This window comes from Helianthus annuus, chromosome 13, assembly GCF_002127325.2.
Source record: "Helianthus annuus cultivar XRQ/B chromosome 13, HanXRQr2.0-SUNRISE, whole genome shotgun sequence".
Lineage (NCBI taxonomy): Eukaryota > Viridiplantae > Streptophyta > Magnoliopsida > Asterales > Asteraceae > Helianthus > Helianthus annuus.
In genome coordinates this window covers 110,296,193-110,318,121 of record NC_035445.2, presented here as the reverse complement: position 1 = coordinate 110,318,121, position 21,929 = coordinate 110,296,193, and the positions used below count along the sequence as shown (strand labels likewise).

General features: G+C 36.6%; 1 protein-coding gene across 1 annotated transcript; it reads right to left on the bottom strand.

The window, feature by feature from the left end:
* Window positions 1-4,882: 4,882 nt before the first annotated feature.
* LOC110901480 (extensin-like) lies at window positions 4,883-6,085 on the bottom strand. The gene has a single exon (XM_022148306.1). The coding sequence runs from the start codon at window positions 6,083-6,085 to the stop codon at window positions 4,883-4,885; it is 1,203 nt and encodes a 400-aa protein (XP_022003998.1).
* Between the last annotated feature and the right edge of the window lie 15,844 nt (window positions 6,086-21,929).

Genomic DNA, 21,929 nt, shown 5'->3' with positions numbered 1-21,929 from the left:
TGTGTACAGGTTAAAAACATCATTATAACTAAGCACTACTGGGCCAAAGCCCAGTTGATTTTCGGCAGCCACACATGAACGAAAACACTTATGTGTTTTCAGCAGTAAAGGTGTTTTCGATGGGGTGGTTTCATATGGTAGGGTTTTCCGCTAGGTTAGTTAGGTGAAGCCCCACATTATTAAAATAATTAGACAATCTAAATATGTATGATATGTACGCCCCTAGTCTAAATATGCATAATATGTACACACATAATACATACCACAGTTATACATTTATATTGCACCTCAATAATTATTAAACATGCTTAGCAAATGAATACGAAGTTAAATCAGATAGAGACCTTGAAAACTCGAGTTATCACACCGGTACGCCATGAAGAGCTACAATCTTATCAACGTACAACTGGGCTAACTTGTCGGAGCTATGAGTCTCCTTGATGGGCAAGAAATGTGCTGACTTTGTTAGTCTATCAACAATAACCCATATGGTATCATTTCCATGCCTTGTTTTAGGTAACTTGGTTATGAAATCCATGGTTACCATCTCCCACTTCCACTTAGGGAGTTCTGGTTGTTGAAGTAGACCTGATGGCTTTTGATGTTCAGCTTTAATCTGAGCACATGTCAGGAACTTAGCTACATGTGTGGCAATAGATTTCTTCAAACCTATCCACCAATAGTTCTTCTTCAAGTCCTGATACATCTTGTCACCTCCAGGGTGAACTGAGTACTTGGAGTTGTGGGCTTCCTGGAGAATTACATCTCGAAATCCTCCTTGAACAGAAACCCAAATTCTTCCATTCATTCTGAGGATTCCATCCTTACCAGGTGCTAACTGTTCAGCAGTTACACCTAACTTTTCATTTGGAAGATTAATCTCCAAAATAGCATCTTTCTGTGCAGCTAATAGTCTTTCGTTCAGACTATTCTTCAACTCAATGCTCTTGGCATTGATCCTAATTGGTTTAACTCTTTCTTTTCGGCTTAGAGCATCAGCGACCACGTTCGCCTTACCTGGATGGTAGCGAATCTCACAATTATAATCATTCAGAGTTTCCATCCAACGGCGTTGTCTCATATTGAGCTCTTTCTGATTGAACAGGTGTTGGAGACTTTTGTGATCTGAATAGATCACACATTTTGTTCCATATAGATAATGTCTCCATAACTTAAGCGCGAATACAATGGCACCCAATTCCAAATCATGGGTGGTGTAATTCTTTTCATGCACCTTCAGTTGTCGTGATTCATAGGCAATCACCTTGCCATGCTGCATAAGTACACACCCCATGCCGGTGTGTGAAGCATCACAGTATACAACAAACTCTTCTACTCCCTCTGGTAGAGATAGTACCAGAGCATTGCTCAATCTTTGCTTAAGAATCTCAAAAGATTCTTGTTGCTTTGGACCCCAGTCAAATTTTACATTCTTACGGGTCAAAGAAGTTAATGGTGCAGCTATTCTCGAGAAGTTCTCAATGAATCTTCTATAATATCCAGCTAAACCCAGAAAGCTGCGAATTTCTGTAGGCGTCTTAGGTGCTTCCCAATTCATAATGGCTTCTATCTTGGCTGGATCAACTTGGATACCATTTTCACTGACAACATGCCCTAGGAATTGGACTTCGCGAAGCCAGAATTCGCACTTGGGGAATTTAGCATACAACTTCTCCTGCCTAAGCAATCCTAAGATACACCGAAGGTGCTTCTCGTGATCAACTTGATTATGAGAGTAAATAAGTATGTCGTCTATAAAGACAATGACAAACTTATCTAGGTAAGGTTTGCAGACTCTATTCATGAGGTCCATGAAAGCTGCAGGCGCATTAGTGAGCCCAAAAGGCATCACTAAGAACTCAAAATGTCCATACCTCGTCCTGAATGCCGTCTTCGGTACATCTTCAGTTCGAACCTTGAGTTGATGATACCCAGATCTTAAGTCAATCTTCGAGAAATAGCTTGCCCCTTGCAGTTGATCGAATAAATCATCGATCCTGGGTAAAGGATATCGATTTTTGATCGTTACCTTATTCAATTCACGGTAATCAATGCATAAGCGCATTGATCCGTCCTTCTTTTTCACAAATAGTATTGGAGCTCCCCAAGGTGAAGAGCTGGGCTGAATGAAACCTTTTTCTAGTAAATCATCTAACTGAGTTCTGAGCTCTTTCATTTCAGTAGGCGCTAAACGATACGAAGCTCGTGCAATAGGTGCAGATCATGGTAAAATTTCTATCCTGAATTCCACTTGCCTCTCAGGAGGTAATCCAGGTAACTCGTCAGGAAAGACATCAGGATACTCTGAAATGATTGGAATGTCTTCAATCTTCGGCTTTGGATCATTCACAGTCACTTGTGCCATGTAAATGACACATCCACTCTTCAAACACTGAGATACCTTGAGAATAGACACATTGCTGGGCAACCCATATTGTGTATCTCCCTGAATAGTGACTGGTTCACCGGAGGGGGTTTTGATAATGACAAGCTTTTTATCACAGGCAATTAGGCTTGGTTATGCGACAACCAATCCATGCCTAAAACTATACCAAAACCAGCCAATTTCATTGGCAAGAGGGATAGCGGGATAGAATGATTCTTAATGGATATAGAACATCCATCAAGAAGAGTGGAAGCTGTTTCTAAGGTACCATCGGCAAGCTCTACCTCATATTTTATGTCTAGAGTCTTAATAGGAAAATTCAACAACTTACAGAACTTATGGTCAACAAAAGACTTATCAGCACCGGAATCAAATAAGACTCTAGCATAATTATTATTGATGAGGAAGGTACCTGTTATGACGTTCTTGTCGTTCACCGTTTCCCTCGCGTTCATCTGGAACACTCTTGCATTGTGTTTCTTTCCCTCCTCGGGCTTCTTTGCGTTCTTGGGGCAATTTGTTTTGATGTGCCCCTTTTCATTACAACCATAGCAGGTTACATCCTTAATATTTCGGCACTCGACAGACTTGTGCCCCTTCTGCTTACAAATCCCACATGGTTTGGCCTGTGGGTACTGGTTGCACTTCCCGAAGTGCCTCTTATGACATGTCTTGCACCTGGGGTTATCGTTCGACTGCCCCTTTTTGGAACCAGAGTTCCCCTTGCTCTTTTTGTTTGATTGAGGAGACTGGTCATCTTCTCTTTTCCTTTTTCCTTCATCGGTAGCCTTCTTTGCCCTACTCCTCACCACATCCAAAGTGAGGGACAATGATAGATCCACAGCGGATCTATAGGTGGCTGGCTTAGAGGCCTTAACATTCCCCTTTACTTCAGGGGCCAGACCACCAATGAAACGCGCAATGCGTTTGGGCTCAGGAGTGACTAGATATGGCACAAGCCTTGACATAGAATTGAAGCTAGTCACATAGGATCTACAATCCAGATCCTTCATCACTAAGGTGTGGAAATCGATCTCTATAAGCTCGACTTCGTGCTGAGGACAATAGGTGTCCTTAACCAAATCAACAAACTTCTCCCAAGAGAGATTGTACAAGTGAACCTTCCCAGTGGACTGCACTAGAGCCTTCCACCATGTGAGGGCATCGCCCTTAAAAGATTGGGATACAAACATAACCACATCCTCTTTAGCGCATCCGCTGATGTCTATCACAGTCTCCATCTCATCTAAAAATTTCATACAATCAATCGCCCCCTTTTCCCCTATAAAGTCCCTCGGCTTACAGGAGACAAAGTACTTATAGGTACAACCTTTGGTGTACCTAGGGGTCGGCTCGAGGACTAACTGCCTCTTGGGTTCACCACCCTGGTTAGATGAGTGCTGAGACTCACTCTTCTTATGAGTATGAGGTTGAGAATGGGATTTTGAATGAGTTTGAGACCGAATAACACTCGGCTCTTTAAACTTAGCATCTACCGCTTGAGAAACTGCCGCGGTGATCATTGCTTGCAGCTCGGCACCCGTGATATTAATCCTGGTGTTGCCTTCTACAGGATGACAGTTTGCTTCATCCGAGTCAGCCATTTCTGAATACTATATCAAACATAAATGATATATTTAAATCTCATGTATATTGATTCATCGCATTGATGATCAGATGACCTTGGTATTTATTAAACCATTTAGACCAAATTAAGTAATCAATAGAATATAATATTCTTTATATTTATTAGACAGGGGGAAATAAAATTCACAACTGTCAATGTCGTATAAGACATTTAACATTAGGCTCGTCTCGAAGGACATTTAAATAGCTTAGGAAGCTTGTCACAGGGACGATTAGAATATAACCAACGATCTCTTGTATCAATGATCTTTTAAGGATTGAACAAAGTTCATCGCCTTTTTGACAAGAAGTTTATAAATAGAACTTTCGTTGTCATTATTACACCTTTGCTTATAAGCATACATCTCTAATGGATGCCTTGGTGTACACATCATATTGATTTTTATTAGCCATGATTCGCATTGATCATTTAGGCTATATATATAACTGACTTGAAAAATCCAAGTACATCTTGGAAGCTTGTGTGATTTCTCGTATCGCACAGCTCGGAATGCTAACATGTTTTCAGATGTTAACAGAGATTTTATTGTCTTAAAAAGGTTGTACCATCATGGCCAGTTAATATTTTGGCTAGGTTATACCTCTATGAATTTCTTTGGCAGATCAATTATAAATTGAAAAGATATAACATGATGTAAATAAAATACATATTTAGAAAACAAAGATAAAACTCCATTAAACATGAAACTAGTACAAGCGCCCTAAACGGGTCTTAGAAAGAACAACTGCCCACGCAGGGGCTTACAGGAAAAGGAAATAAGTCCACGCAGGGACTTTAGTACAGAAAATAAAACAATGTCCTCGCAGGGACTTAATTCAAAGACAATACAAGAAAATTTAAACAGTTCCCTACTTCTTCTTGCCTTTAATAAGGTTTGCAAGGCCCTTCATGAAGCTATTATGCTTCTCCTTGGTTTTTCTAGCTTTCTGCTCAACTCTATCTAACCTCTCCAGGATTTCCTGAATTTGCTGCTGCTGCTGTAGCTGCTGGGGAGGAGGAGGTTGCTGGTACGGTGGGTATTGATAATCCTGTACCGGGTATCCAGTTGGATAAACTGGAGGGTAAGAAGAAGGGTAAAGATGATGGTATTGAGCAGCGGTAAGGTAGGGATCCTGGTTTCCATAGTCTGATGGATATCCCGATGTGTTTTCAAAAGGATTATACCCAGAAGAACCTGGGTAAGTCGGGATAGGGTTGTCAAAACCCATAGGCGGCTGAGGTGGTGCATAAGAAGCTGGCGGAGGATCAACCTCCGGTGCCGCGTTCGAGGGCCCACCCAATTGGGGGTCCTCTGGAATAGGAGGGTAAGAACTCGAACCCCGAGGAGAACTAAAACTAGGTCCTCCTTGCACTGACATGCGTGCATTCCTCCATTGCCTCGGAGGCTCGGGAGGTGGCTGAGGTGGCTCCTCAACAGGAAGCGGTGGAGGTGAAACTGCCTGTAGCTGTGGCTCATCCAAGGGACGTTGAGCTGGAGAATTATGGTATGATGGGGTAAAGAACCAATCATAAGTGGCCATTTTCTCTTGAAACGAATCGGGCCCATGGTAAGGTGATCCCTGAAATGGAGATCCACTTGATATGCTTATTGGGTGGCCCGATGTTCCGGTCTGCATCTCCGGATCTGGGTCATCGTCCATCTCCATTTCCTGAGAAAAAATGGTCCTCAGGGCCCAAAGGGTTGTAGCCAAGGAAGTCGTTAACATAACATTCGGGTTAAAATGCCCCGGGGAATAGAGGGAATCCGAATGATGGAAAGAATGCGATTGCAACGAATGGTACGATTGGTGAGACTCGTGAGAGTGATGGGATTGATGAGAGTGGTGCGAGTGTTGGGGCTCATCTGGGATAAGTGGCCCGAAAGATGGGTGAAAGGAAGGTGAAGAGCTTAACGAGACAGAATGTCTCGCCGGCTCAAAGGAATGACCCCACAGATCGTGTGAGTCAGAACTAGAAAGGGATGCAGACGGAGTTCGTCGGTGAGATGATCCTGCTGCTGATGGTCCCCCTCGCATGGGACCCTTGCCTCTTCCCCCAACTCTTGGAGGCATTTTTGATGAACTTCCTGTCAAAATAAGAAATCAAAACAAAATAAAATATAAACAGCAAAGGAAAGTTAAAAATAAATCCTAGGTCATTTGCCTAGATTCGATAGTCTAAGGAATGTGCTTATTGTGTCATTGAGATTAAACACAGAAGGTTAGTGTTTAATTCACTCAATGTTGGCTCTGATACCAACCTGTCACACCCCGATATTTCCACATATTAGCGGTGGGCCCGGCGGGAAGTATCGTGACGTAGTTGATATCATCATTGTCAATACACACAATATTATAGCACAGCGGAAGGCTTGGTGAATAAACTATTACAAACCATAATGTCTGAGTGTTTGAGTTTATGAATATACAGACTGGAATGTAATAAGATCCACAGGCAGACCATAAATGTACAAAGAAACAAAAACAACAGACTTCAGGTATCTTATGGATTTGCAAGATCCTCTATGACACCCTATAGCTCCAGCCTATTATGAGAGGTACCTGTCAATCAGCCTTTAAGAAAATACGTCAGTTTACACTGGTAATACAATTTAACTGACTCATTTTGAAAACATTTATGAAAATTGATTTGAGTGCACATGGCACAAACCATTTATAACTTGGGACAATCTTGAATAAAATCTTGTATACAGTTTTACATGTTTGTCATACACGTGGGGCCGGTTTGGAAGCCGGACATGATTAACTGACTCATCACTTATAAAACCCACAAAGGAGTTATCCCCAACTTGTGGGTAATTTAATACTTAGCATTTGTATCTGTCAGGTGTATGCCTGCACCCCGTGCATAGGTCGTGGCCATAAATAATTTAAATGACCCGAGGATATCCACGACACGGTCGTTAACCCCATATGTTTATGCTATCAAACAATACAGATTAAAATGGGTTATGCAGATTTATTACATCACAATCCGATTAAATAATCTCATACCCGACCAAGCGGTATTATTATAATACCGTATCCCAAGCCCGTATAAAGGAAAATAAGTTAAAAGTATTTACCTGATGCTAGCAGTAAAATCCTAAAGCTTTTGAAGGAACCTTCTACCGGAAGCTATTTACCTGATTTAGACCCGTCAAGCTTGGATACTTGTATAATATGGGTAAACTAAATACATTCTGGAAAATGAGAATTTAATGATAAGGTTAAGCCCGTTTCGGCTATTTTACGTAAACTAGTCACGTAACCCGATCCGAACGCATAAACGCGTAACGGGTAACCAAATAAATTATATACAGGTCTTAATCATTATTATGCTTAAAATATGTTAATATATCAGTAATATATTAAAATATATGCCCAAAAAATAATTTAAACCAAAATAAGTCCCATAAGGGCATTTTGGTAATTTTAATGCCCATAAAAGAGTTTAAATACTAAACTGAGTTCCAGGTCTGATTTAATCAGTAAAAACATGCATTTTTATAAGTTATATCAGTAGAGTATTTTCTATATGTGAAATATATCTTATATAGCCAAACTATGCACCGAAGGGGCATTTTGGTAATTTCACATAAGCTTTAAAGGTCAAAATAGACTTCTGAGTTTAAAAAGTTTGGCTTACTGTATAATTATATAATTTAGCTTAAAACATCAGTGGGTAATAAGTTTTATATGCCAAAAGTAGTTTTGACCCATACTAGGTGCTAAAAACGCTTAAAAGTCGGTTTAAAGGGGTATTCGGGTTAAAATAGGAAATCTGAGTTTTTGATCAGTTCATAAGGTTCAAAAATATTCTATTTATCATATAAAATCAGTAGCAAAAAGTTTGACATTAAAATGTGATGTAAAACTCATTTTATGCATGAAAAGGGTAAAACCGACAATTACCGAAATCAAGCTATAATCCTATGTTATGCTTAGCCTAAAAATAAATAAAAATCTTCAAAAATCCCAAAATAGTATTTTACATCAGTGGGTAAAAATTTAGATGTCAAAAATCGGGTTTAGATAGGCTTTATGCTAATTACGCCTTTTAAATAATATGAAGCTCCTTAATTACGCTATTGAGCATAACTCCTATTCTAGACCTCAAACTGATGTCAAATTTTTGGGACAAGTCTAAATATCAGTAGCAAAGGTGTTAGTCCATTTACATTGCTAAAAATCTCAGTTGTATGTCAAAAGGGCGTTGTCAAAAGGGCGTTTAGGGCATTATTAAGCATAATTACGATCAAGTGCATATAATTCAAACCACTAGGCACCATGCAATATAACTCTAGAGGGTTATACTACTAAGTAATGTGGTCCTAATGGAAGCTTAAAACATGGAAGAATTAAGCTTGAACGGGTCAGAACTGAAAGTCAAAGCAAAAGTCAAGCTTTTGCGACTTTCGGTTATAAACTGACCTTAGACTATTAATTGTTGGGTTAGGACTGATAAAACATGATTTAATATTAATTAACAAGTCATTAGAATGTTAAAATATAATGTAGAACCTATGGTTTATTAATTTTAATCATTTTTGCAATTTCTGTCCAGTTTGACTTTTTGTCAAACTACTTTGACCCGACAATTGACCAGTCAAACGAGATAATTAGGAGATGCCCTTTTAAGGGTTAATCACCTACACTAATGTGGTTCTATAACCACTTCCAATTTGATCAGTGGTTAAACCATATGTAAATAAAACGAAAGTCAAACTAAATTTACGATATGTTTGACTTTAGAGTAATTAAGCTAATTAAAACGACTAAACAAGAAATTAGAGGCTTACTAATGGTCCAAGCAGTCTTTTATACACTTCAAATTCTTCTCCTTGTCCTAAGCAAACTCCAGATGTAGTAGATTAGCAAATGTTTGCAAGAGTGCTTTGGAACTCAAGAACTAGCTCCCTTATATAGTAAAGTCCTTGAATCTAGATTACTTCTAGGTGTAATGGGACATCCTAGGATCACCCCAGGTGTCCTAGTTGATGAATTAAACCGACTTATAGCTCCTTAGGTCGTTACAAACTAGGCTAAGGAGGTGGAACAGCCAAAACCCGCACCTGGCATGAATTTTCTATTACTGGCACTCTCTGGCGGGCCGCGTAAGCCATAGGGAGGGGGCTTACGCGGGCCGCGTGACCTGTCAGAACTGGTAAAACAAGTTACGATGTTGGCAGTTTTAGTCCTTGATGCTTTTAAACCCTTTTTAACCTTGTTTTTGACATGTAGGGCCCTTGGAGTTAGTTTGAAGAAGTTCAAGGATGAATAAACAAACTTCGTTAGGCTCGAGTTCGTTAAATGTCACTATAAAAGCAAGTTTCGTCAAGTTGACACTTATACCCCAAAGTTTGGAAAACATGCTTAACTATCTCGGAATCACGTGAAATTTTTACCACTTATTCTTGGGAGTATATTTAAATATTTCGAAGCCTCGGTTTCGTTAAAAGGTCACTCGGAGGTCAGAATTGACATATTGACACTTTTAACCCTTGTAATTATATAATCTTCCGATTATTTTCACAAACGGCTTCTTATATCAAATTGATCACCCGTTTAAGAATATTTTCTTCACGTATGGTCATTCAGAGGCTCAAGTTTGGCATGTTGACACTTTTAGTCCTTCTGTAAGCATAGTTTCACTGTTTGTCAGCTTTAGTCCTTCAAACTCCATCTTTCGCATATTTAGAGTTTAGGACACGTGTCTTTACCTAATTGGACACGTTTTTACGTGGTGTTACATAATTAAACAATGCACACGCGTTAGTATAATAACCCAATTTACATTAGTTATACCCTACTCGAGACAGAACTCCAACGACTAAGTCAGGCAGAGCCTCGACATGCGTTACGGAACACTAGATCAATCTGGCAGCGTATCTAATACATAACCGGGGGTTATGATACTTACATCGAGGCAGAGCTTCGCTATTTTAATGGGTATTATACCCGGAAATTATAATTGCTATTCATAATTGAGAGAGAAAGTTGTGTGATGAACGATTTGCAACTGAAGCCGAAATCCCCTGTTTATAGTGCCTGATCGGCACTTTGTCGCGCCCCGCGAGAGCCGAAGACAAAGTCTTCGCGGCCCGCGAGCTAGGTGGAGTAGGCTTTAGCCTTGACCAGTCATGGGGGTAGGTTCAACACGACATAGACACGTGGCAGCCCAGGGTGCGGCCTGGTGGCCAAGTTGTCGCGCCCCGCGAGCGCAATAAAATATTGTTTTTATATGATTTTTGTTAAATTAAATTTATTACGGGCCTATTTTCGTATACGTGGTGTAATTTAGGGCGTATAGGGGTGTTATAAGTATTCTACGTGGGTTGTTGTAAAAACTATTAATTTTTTTTTTCTAAAAACTCCATGTATATTCTTTTTTATTATATATGTAACAAAAATAATTAAATAAAAGAAATTAAAAGGGGTTTGAGTAAATTGCCAAAATCGTCCATATGGTTTTATATTTGCCACTTTCATTCAAATATCCTCAACTTAACAGAAAAATAAACTAAGTTAGTGATTTGAATGAAAATGACAAAAGGTTAAAAACGTTGGGGGCAATTTGGTACAAAAGTGTCATTTTAAATGAAAATGGCAAGTACCCAAAACTCAAGAACGATTTTGGAAATTAACTCTAAAAATAAGTTGTAAACTTGTTTATCAAATATCACAATTTGCCCATTCATATTTAGGCTATAGGGTGTGGTCATGATACTCATGACCATCATGACCCTCCACGTCAGTGACATGTAACCCACCTCTAATCCATCATCCAAAATCACTACTCTAAAGGTGTGGTCATGACCCAAACCACTAGCCTCTTATTTATTTTAATTTATCTTTGTTTAAAGAAAAAAGGAAATGATTTGTTTAAAAATGGAAAGGAGGACCATAGTTCCCATGATTTAATCCATGCAAACCATGATGATCAAGCAAGAGGGTGGTATAGTCTTCCATTCATGTTTCTAGATGGCAAATCATCTTCCATTCATGACCCCACACCCTTTAGCCTTATAAACTTTTTTTATCAAATATGGCAATTCGCCAATTCATATACGTATTAAATAAGTTATTGCAATAAGCCAAAAAGGAAGCAATAATTAATGTGTTTGATTTGTAATTTTCAATCAACTTGAATAATCATCAAATATAGACATATAGTACATCAACCTAATCTCTTCACATAACTTATCTTATTTAACTACGTTTTTTATAAAACTGCCGTTCAAAAAAAAAAAAATTAACTACATTAAAATCTTGACTTGCTGTTTATCTTTTGTTTCAGTTTCTTTTGTAATATAGTAAAAAATATTTGAGTTTTTTTTATAGTATTTAGAGTATAAAAAGTGGATCAAGATAAAATACAAAAAACAACATAAATAAGAAGGGTAATAAACAATTTAGCCTATTGATTTTAAATTTGAAAGGATGAGACTAATTTTAATATGGGTTTGCAATAACCGAACCGTTAACAGAAACTGAACCGAAAACCGACAAAATCGAACCGAAATTAACCGAAAGTCGGTTAACGGATATTTTTTTACCATCGGTTAACCGAAATTAACCGAACCAAACCGAATTATTAATTTTTTTTATATATTTCTAGCTTTTATACCTCTATTTCATGTTTTATACTTTCATTTCATGTAATAATACCTCTATTTCATTTATTTATGACTTCATTTCATTTATTTATACATTCATTTCATTTATTTAAACATCTATTCATGCATTTATACCTCCATTTCATTTATTTATACATCCATTTCATGTACTTATACATTTATTTTATGTATTTATACTTCCATTACATGTATTTTTAAGTAAAAAAATTAGCCCTTGTTTGAATTGGTTATTAACCGAAAATTAACCGAAACGAACCGAAAACCGACAAATTAACCGAATTAACCGAACTAATTAACCGATAACTTCGATTACAGTTACAGATAATACTAATAACTGAAACGAAACGAAACGAACCGAACCATACACACCCCAAAATTTTATGACCTTATGAATTTGGTGACAGGGCAAGTAAAATAACAGATTTTGCATTGGAAGACGATAGCCATTTGGAGAGGCGCACGTCCGGACGTGCGAGATTCTTAGCAAGATTGTGGGCCAGGTAAGTTAAAGGATAACTGTTTTCTTTTTGTCATTTTATTTCAATTGCAATAAATGCTTATACACAATATACTTTATGCTTTAACATCTTGTAAATCATACCAACTTTTATACATTAATTTATAGGGTTAGATTAACGTACAAATGCCCTTATCGTAGAATACGTACACATCAATCTCAGCCGTCAGATCTTCATTCCGCATTGAAATCGCATGTTGGTTTTTTGTAGCAATTTCGCATGTTGTGTTTTTAACATGTGATTTAATCAAAATTACCACATGCGAAATTGTTACAAAAAAACAACATGATATTTCATCAAAATTATCACATGCGAAATTGTTACAAAAAACCAACATGCGATTTCATAAAAAATTATCACATGCGAAATTGTTACAAAAAAACCAACATGCGATTTCAATGCGGGATGAAAGATCTGACAACTGAGATTGACGCGTACGTAGGGCTGTAAACGAACCGAACGAACACGAACGAGGCCTTGTTCGTGTTCGTTCGTTAAGGAAATAAATGTGTTCACGAACAGTTCATGAACACTTACCGAACGAGATTTTATGTTCGTGTTCGTTCATTAGGGAAATGAGCATGTTCACGAACGGTTCACGAACACAAGCGAACACAAATAAATTTGGCGAACGCGATGAAGGATAAAGGTGGATGGCCCAGAGAATTGCACTAGAACTTGAATCCCTTATTGTGGAACGGAGGTAGATCATATTCGTCGATGTAAATAATGAGATAAGAAAGGGAAATGGTGCATAAACAAGGTGAAAGACGGGTAATGATATAAATAAAAGTTTAATAGTATAAAAAGTATAGATAAAATATATGAAAGTATAAAAATCTTTAATTAAAACACAAACATACGAACATAAATGAACGCAAATGAACGAATGTTCACGAACACCTTACCGAACGTTCACGAACACAATTGAACGAACGAGACCTTTGTTCATGTTCGTTCATTTAACTAATCGAACGGAATTTCTTGTTCATGTTCGTTCGTTTATTAAACGAACGAACATAAACGAACTTCCCGCCGAACGGTTCACGAACTGTTCGCTGAACGTTCAGTTCGTTTACAGCCCTACGCGTACGTATTGTACGATAAGGGCATTTGTACAGTACACTTTCTCTTAACTTATATTGGGTTAGGTTGATTAGAAAATTATTAAAAACTTGAAATCCAACATTGCCGTTACCCAATCAATTTTTTTACTTTTCATTTTCTTAATTATAAAGTTAGTGTTTAAAAAATACAAATTAAGAAATATATATAGATTGACGAGCTACTTATATTTAGCATGCAAAGATACACACATATAAGGTATATACGTGTTCACGATCTACATGTATATCGCTCGTCAATCTACATATATTTTTTAGACAAATTTGCAGAAATCAACCTTTATGTTATACGTAAACTTCACTTTGTACCTTGCACTATGAAATCGGCAAAAACCAACCTTTATGTTCATGTTTTGCTACAGGTTCAACCTTTACCACTAACATCGTCCAAAAACTCAGTTAACTTACCTCACATGCTTTGCATGTGATGGTATTATGGTCTTTTCTCAAATCTTTTATTTTATATATATTAAACCAAACAAAAAAAATTATTTTATAACTTTACTTGAACTTAAAAGGGGCTTAATGTAATATATATACCTGAAAATAAAATCCCTCTTACCTTTCTCTCTTTCTCCCTACACCATCAACCACCTCTTTTTACCGCCACCATCAACCACCTCCAGCCATCACCGTCCACCACCATCATGTTGCTAGTTCTTGGTCTGACCGGTCAATCGAGTTCAAAATTAAACGGATTACCGGTTTTGAAATTGAGACCAATCTAAGCTAGAAACTTTACAGAGTTGTAAAATAACAGATAAAAGCTTCAAAACTTTGTGCCCTTCAACTTCATCAGAATACAATGGCCATTGAAAAAGTAACATGGGCAGGTGTATCCGCTTCTGTACCGGGTCAGACCAAAGAAGAGCGAATGAAATCTTAAAATCACCTCCAGCCATCACCGTCCACCACCATCACCCCATACTACCTGCAACCACTTAACCCAGACCACCTGCCACTGTTACCACCTAGCGGCACCGCTGCCTTGATCTCTGTATGATTCTGATGCGTATGATGTTTGGATCAACAAACACTAGTGGTGTGTCTAAGAAAACTAAAGATCTGTCTCACATATCTGGTATAAATCGAGATCCCCAACTTGTTATTCGATTTAGGGTTTGAGTTCTCCACATTATTATTAGATGGTTTTGTAGGTTATAGATTGAGATAATTATGTGAGATTTGGTGATTTACTTTTAAGATTTGAAGGTGTAAGTCCAGAAACGATATCATGTAACACCCAAAAAATGCATCAAAGCTTATTGTAATGGTTAAATCTTCAAATGATTAATTAAGTTTGAAATATATAAGAGAAGTTTATAAACTTTGAAAGATATACAAAAAATGACAACAAAAGCAACTTAGAGGGGTTGAACATGTAAATTATGATATTAATCATAATTAAAATAAAAACCCAGCTTTGTGGGTGTGGGGTGCGACGCAGAGAAGGCCAGGAGAGGGAAGAACCCTACTTCTCCAAGTTAGCAAGAATTTAACAAATTGGATGCGTTTTTAGATGGAAATCGAATGCATGTGATCAATTCCTCATTCATCTAAGGGTTTCCAACATGGGGTAAGTCGAATTATGTGATTTGATGCTAGTTAATGATAAGGGTTTTGATTTGTTAGTGGACTATGTGTGTGGCCATAGATAGAAATCTAACTGTACGTGTAAAGTCTAGTGTCTTGAGTCTGTAAAAACCGAACAGAGTTTCGACTCGATCTACATACAAGATACTCGAAATCTAATCAACGTGGCGTAAACGAGAGTATCTTGATGTTGTTGTTTGATGAGATCTTGAAGAACAGTAGGTTTGAAGATATGAACGAATGGACTGTGTGTGCTCTGATACTCTTCTCTGATTGGAGCTCCGTGCGAAGTGTGTTCACTGATATTTATAGTTAATCAAGCATGCAAGACATATATTGACTGTTCTGCTTATTTCAAGAATCACATCCAAACTTATTATATCTAGCTTCTCTTCTATATTTTTTATCAAATCTTTCTTTTTCTTATTAATTTCGCAATCATGTTTTTAAAGCTCATAGACAAACTCACCAAGAAAAATCTAAACAAGATGAGTCAACTGAGTTGTCACAGAACGGTGAAGTCAAAGAATCAAGTGCATCAACAAATGAAACTTCAAGTTCTGAACTAGTGTGCTCAAAACGTGATAAATCTAGATCAGACAATGTCAAATTTCTGAAAGATGTGGAGAGTTTGACATTAGAAAACAAAATTTTAAAAGAAAATGAAAAAGAATTTCAAAATAAAATAACAATTTTAGAAAATGAAAAATAAAAAATTGAAAAATATTGTAAAAATCAAATAAAAATTTTAGAAAATGAAGATGTGTTTTGGATAAATTAGAAAACAAAATTTAAAAGAAAATGAAGAAGAATTTCAAAATCAAATAAAAATTTTAAAAAAAGAAAAATCTGTTTTGGATAAAAATAATATTGAAAATCAAAAAGCAATAAATTCTCATCTTGAGAAAATCACTCAACTTGAAAATGAAGTTGAGAGTGCTAGAAATAAAATTAATGATTTAGAAAAGAAATTGAAAGGTTTTGTGACCCCGTCATTAATACTAGATCATTATGTCCAAAACCGATCAATGAAATTCCAATAAGTGATAATGTCACAAATTATGATAAAGTCATAATTGAAGATTGTAATGATAAATCTGATGATGAAAGTGATAAAAAGAAAATATTTTTGAAATTAAAAGAAAAATTTCAAGAAACTATTTTACAATCTACTGAAAAAGGTGAAAGCTCAACGCAAAAACCTTTTAAGAAGAATGTGGAATAAAAACAAAATGTTAAAAATTCTAAAAATTTTCAAAGTAACAATAAAAGATCATCAGTTCAATCATCCAATCTTTATAAAAAATCACAAAAATTTGAAAATCTAGACTCACAAAAATTTGATAATAAGTGGTGCAGGTTTGACCACAGTGCTTCAGAGACAAATCATCATAATAGAAGATGGAATGAAGATTCTTCAGAGAAAAATCATTACTACGATAGAAAACGGAGAAGTGATGATTACTACACATCAAATCAATGTTACGATCTAAGTGTGTGGTTTGAAAGTGGAAAATGGTACGATAACAGGGTGTGTTACAAATGTGGTTTTGAAGGACACATTGCTGTTAACTGCCAGAGTCAGAGATTTGAGACGAGAAGATGCTATAATTGTCAAATCAAAGGTCATATTGCTAGAGATTGTCCGATAAATTCGAGGAGAGGATCGTCGGATCAATTTCAGGGGGAGAAAAGAAAAGCTGCAAAGAAAACTGAGAAAGTAGAAGAAAAACTCAAAGAACAGAAAGTGAAACTATCGCAAGGACAGAAAGACAGATTGAGAAAAAAAAGAAAGAAAGCAAGAGAGTATTTGGAAAAGATTTTGTCCTCGGATTCAATGGTTGATTCAGATAAAAGTTCTGATGAATCGCTTTACTCAACGAAAAATGATCAGTCAAGTAAAACGAATTCATTAGATACAAATCTAAGGACAAAAGAGAAAACAATATAAAAGAAAATTGTTCATCAAACAGTTGCAAAACCAAAGCAAGTTTGGAAAGCTAAGGTTTTGGATGATTCAGAAGAAATTTTGAAACTGTTTGATGACAAACGAGATTGTGAATGAACTAACGTTTCTTATGTTGATGAATCTGGTCAACCCAAATCCAATATGGATTGGGTTCCAATTCAAAACTAATTAAGTTCATTTACATGTGCAGGATAACCAAGTTTCAAGCAAACATATTTTCAGAAGCAGTGGTTGTTCGTGCAGTGGAAATGAGATGAAAGGTTTGGTGTTCCACACAAACAAAATGGTAGTCTCGCGTTCACATTCGTAAAAAGTCGTTAAACGGTTAAAATGGAAGATTTTTATTTTCGATTTCGAAAAGATGTTTTCAATTTTAGGGGGAGAAAAAAATTCTAAAAAATGTCAAAATAAAAAATTTCTGTAAAATTGAAAAATATCATTTCTTCAAACATCATTTCAAATCATTTCAGATAGATAAAAATGTTCAAAAAGCCATAAACAATAGAAAATCTCAAAAAAAATGTCAAAAACATTAAAAAATGAAAATGAGATTACTAGTGCAAAAGAGGAAATGATAGTACATCAGTGGACTATCAGTGCATGCTAAAGATATGTAATGTTTTAAATGGGTAAACAATCTCACTAAAGATGTGTCGGTAGGCTCAGCTAGACTAGTAATTTTGTAATAACGATACAAACTAAATAGAAAAGCCTAGTTCTAGTGGAAAATGCGTTGAAAGCATAGTACTTAGTTTTGTCCTTCGTGATTGTGTACCAACTCGGTAATCGCTGAATGCTAAAAAGCATAAAAACCAGTCAGTTTGTGAACTTTCACAACTTACTGAAAATGTCACTTTGATTGTGTAATTCATTTTGCAAAGATTTAAACTTGTTTTATTTCTTTATTTTGTTTAAGCATTGGACATCCTCTGCGTATACGAAAGTATCGAACTGGATGTTAGTGCCTAAAAGTTTCTTCTTTATTTTACTTGGTGTTTCGTTTAACTCTTGGATCACCTCTGCGTATATGGGAATATCGATCTGGTGATTAAGAGTTAAACCGTTTCAACTTGTTTTTTATTTCTTATTTTGTTTAAACATTGGACTTTCTCTGCGTATCGAAAGATCGACCTGATTATTAATGTTTAAACATTCTGAGTTGTTTTTAACACATATCACAGTTGATGAAAGTTTAAAGGCATTACTTGAGTCAGTGTATTACATGATGAGGGGATATGCTAAGAATGTGGGGTCCATAAGAACTTAGTGCAAATTAATGTACCTTAACGTATCGGTAAGCATTACGAAAGTTTTTAGATTGAGTTTAAGTGGACAACAATACCGACAATTCATGTGAATTGTTTAAACTGGGTGTTTCATCTAGATCAATGGTGCAGCTGATATGTCTCAATAAACTGATATGATCCTCTAGCACGTTTTCTCACAAAAATATAAACTGTAAATATTACATTTCATTATGTCTGAATTACTGCATTCAATATTAAAAATCTAAAAAGATTTTCTTTCAACATCTTCCATGGTAACCTGTTAATGTTGAGTGTGAGCCAGACCAACGAGACTATTAAGAAACTGTTTGTGTGTGGATATGTGTGATTGTTCTTAAACGTCAAATCTTAGAAATTCGGGGCATCATTCAAGGGGGAGACTGTGGTTCACTTGAAGATGTTATCCAAGGCAGTTCAAGACTAAACATCACAGATTTCTAGCTATGTCCAAGGGGGAGATTGTTAGTGCACTATGTGTGTGGCCATAGATAGAAATCTAACTGTACATGTAAAGTCTAGTGTCTTGAGTCTGTAAAATACAGGACAGAGATTTCACTAGGTGTCACACCCTGGCTTTGCGGAAGCGTGGTTAATTTGGTGTGACTTCTTAATACCATAGCTTAATCATAACCAAGCTATATGAATTAAAAATATGCAAGATCATCCATTAAAATAAAAATACCATAACATTGTCTTAACGGGACAACACCCTAACAACCATAAACTTGTTTACCAAATATTACAAATTCAATCTTAACATAAACATGATTCAAGGACTGTGACTTGTCCAGGAAAGAGTCACATTCCCCGAACCCTGGATGACCTCGGTGACTAATGCAGCGGGAAAACATGCCATACCGTGCCAGATCTCTTAATTCCCTGAAATACATGTAAGTTGAAAAATCAACAATAATGTTGAGCGAGTTCATGCGAAAGTGAGTAAATAAACCGTTGTATTTATCAAAAACCCTGGTATGTAGCAAATAAGGAAAAAGAGATCACCAATGGTTTGCAAGGCCATTTATATGTGTGAAGTGCAAGTAGGAAGACTCAAACCTAGCGGATTTATGCGTCGGGCACTAAGTCACCCCGAGGTCCGTTATGCTGGACCTGGGGCTGGGCTCGCTACACCCAGATAGATCTACCGCTCCTGTCCCTCGGTCCTACAATGAGGATTAATGGCCTCAAGTTTCCGCCTACCCACTCACATGATCTAAGTAGTAAACCTCCTTACGCTAACCATACCATGTATAAAGTAATCATAAACATTGTAACATGTATTTCACCCCCGCAGTTTAGAAAACTGAAAACAGTTAAGAGAAAAGGGGGACATGAACTCACAGTCAGTGCGTCGCTATACCAAGTACTCCGAATGTCAGGCAGCTGTGCAACGACCTACATGTGCTAATTCTATTAGACGGATGGCCGTGCCTTAGCTTTATAGTTTAAGTTTTTGGGAAATAGTTAGACAACTATTTCGTGTTTATATTTTGCATGTACTTTGGTAATTAATCTCCTTCCCAAGGATGGGGGATTTAATACATGTGTATTTGTATTATATCATTAAGTCCCACTTAATATATTTTTACTTCTACTTCCAAAATATAAATATTTTTCTCAAAAATATTATATTTTCACTTCACATAATACTTCCAAAATAATGCGTTGACAAAATACGCGTTCATGAATATTTCCGTATAATGCGTAAGTTACGTTTTAACGATTAAGTGGTAATAATAATTACCGGTGTAACTTATATGTTTGTCGTGTAAGCGTTTGTATTATTTTGGATTCGTCAACGTTTGCAAATATTATTTTTACTCTAAAAATAACATTTGTGTATTTTCACAAAATAATCATAAACAGTGTTGTGAAAAATTATATTTACCAAATATATATTTATCACGTTTAGTTTTGTGAAAATCCCACCTTCGAATATTTGTAAATAAAGTCGTGGCGAAATATATTTTGGAAAACATATCAAAATAATTCTAACACTTGTAAATAATTCTAAGTGTTAGGTTTTTAGAAAAATTTCGCCAGAGTTTCCCCTGTAACTGGAGGTGGCCACGCTTTCAAGCGTATCATTTTCTTTTACAAAATCATTTCAACACTTCTTTAATCAATCAATCAATTTCCGACACATCAAACTAGTCGACAAGTATGTAAAACGCATAATCACATGAACTTGTAGTTTTTCCGAAAACTATAGTGTAGATCCCGTTATAGTTTGTGGATCTATGTGTAAAATAACTTATTATCGTAAAAACCTCGTTTTTAGAATAAATCTATCTTTACATCTTCTTGTCAACTTTTACAAAGATCGTTATTTTGTCGAAACTTTTCATTTCACAAGCGTTTATACACTTGTGGTTTGTAAAAATCATGCTTGTTAGTGTGTTATCCGACTTTTAGAAAACATGATTTTCTCGACACTTGGTCCTTTGAAAATACCACTTGCAGATACGTAGATCCGCTAGTCTTAAACACTATTTTACAAGTAAAAATACTTTTACACAAGTTCATGTTTCTCGTGTGGTAGAGTTTCACCTTGTAACCCTTGTACCGATAGAAACAAGCTTATGTCAAGATCTATGATCTTAACAAAGTCGGGTTAAACGATGATCCGAGCTACCACAACGTAGATCGGGCCTCAATATTCACAACTTTCAAATACTACAACTTTTACACAAGTATTAAGCTTTTATCCAACAATATTCATGTTTTAGTAGTCTTTAAAGCTTCAAAAGATAAGTTTTCGCATTTTAACCGTTACAAATCTTATTAACCACCTTAGAATGATTCGAGTATGAGTTTCAAGTGTTATACCTCTAGCTCGGGGCTAGGGAAGAATCTATGCGAAAATGTGGTGGATAAAAGCAAGATAACGAGGTCCTTCGCCTTCCGTTAGCTCCAAGACTCCTTATGCGTGACCTTGAACACTTGTATGATGTTGGAATGTGGAGATCAAGATCGAAAATAGGTGTAGAGGGGAGGGGTGTTTTGGCCGTGAGTGTGGGAGCAAGAGGGAGAGAGAGTTGTGGTGAATTGTATGGAATGTTTAATCTCATGTGCCTTCCTTCATACTTATAGACAATTACTAATGTGATTAACCCATGGATCAAGTGTCTAGTAGATACTAGACATGTGGGATTATTTTATTCACAAAGTACCAAGTATGTCCCCCTACATAGGGACGGTTTGTAATTGGGGGGGGGGTACTAGTTCTAATCCAACCAAATGTTAAGTATCTAGTTAGGTTAAACCAAGTTAGTTTAGAGATTAACTCGGTTACTTGTGTGATGTGCTTTAACGCGGGTGTTAGGGTATTCAGGGACCCTAACTGGCTCAGAAAAAGACCAATATTGTTAATGTCAATATTTTCATGTTCCGGGTAAAGTCCGGTTGTTCGGTTGGATAGTAATCCGTTAAAGTGCTTAAATAAGCTTTTAAGTGTCGTTAATAATATTTTTAGTGACATAACTTATTCTACAAAGTGTCAGGAATATTTTCCTCATGTTTTGGCACTTTATTAGTTAGCCAGAAGCTGGTATGTTAATTAAAGTGCTGTGGCTTGTGCTTAGAGTACGTTTTAGGCACATCCAGTCATTATATCTTATTCCTAGAGACGCAGTTCTACAACCCTTGTATCCCTACACTCACTATGGGTGTAGTAAAATATTTCTGGCTCATACAGGCCTTAGAGGCAGTGTCTGCTTGATGCTGGCTTTATCAGCATGTTCAATAGGTTGTCCGTTCAAAGTGCTACTGTGCTTTTGTGCATCAT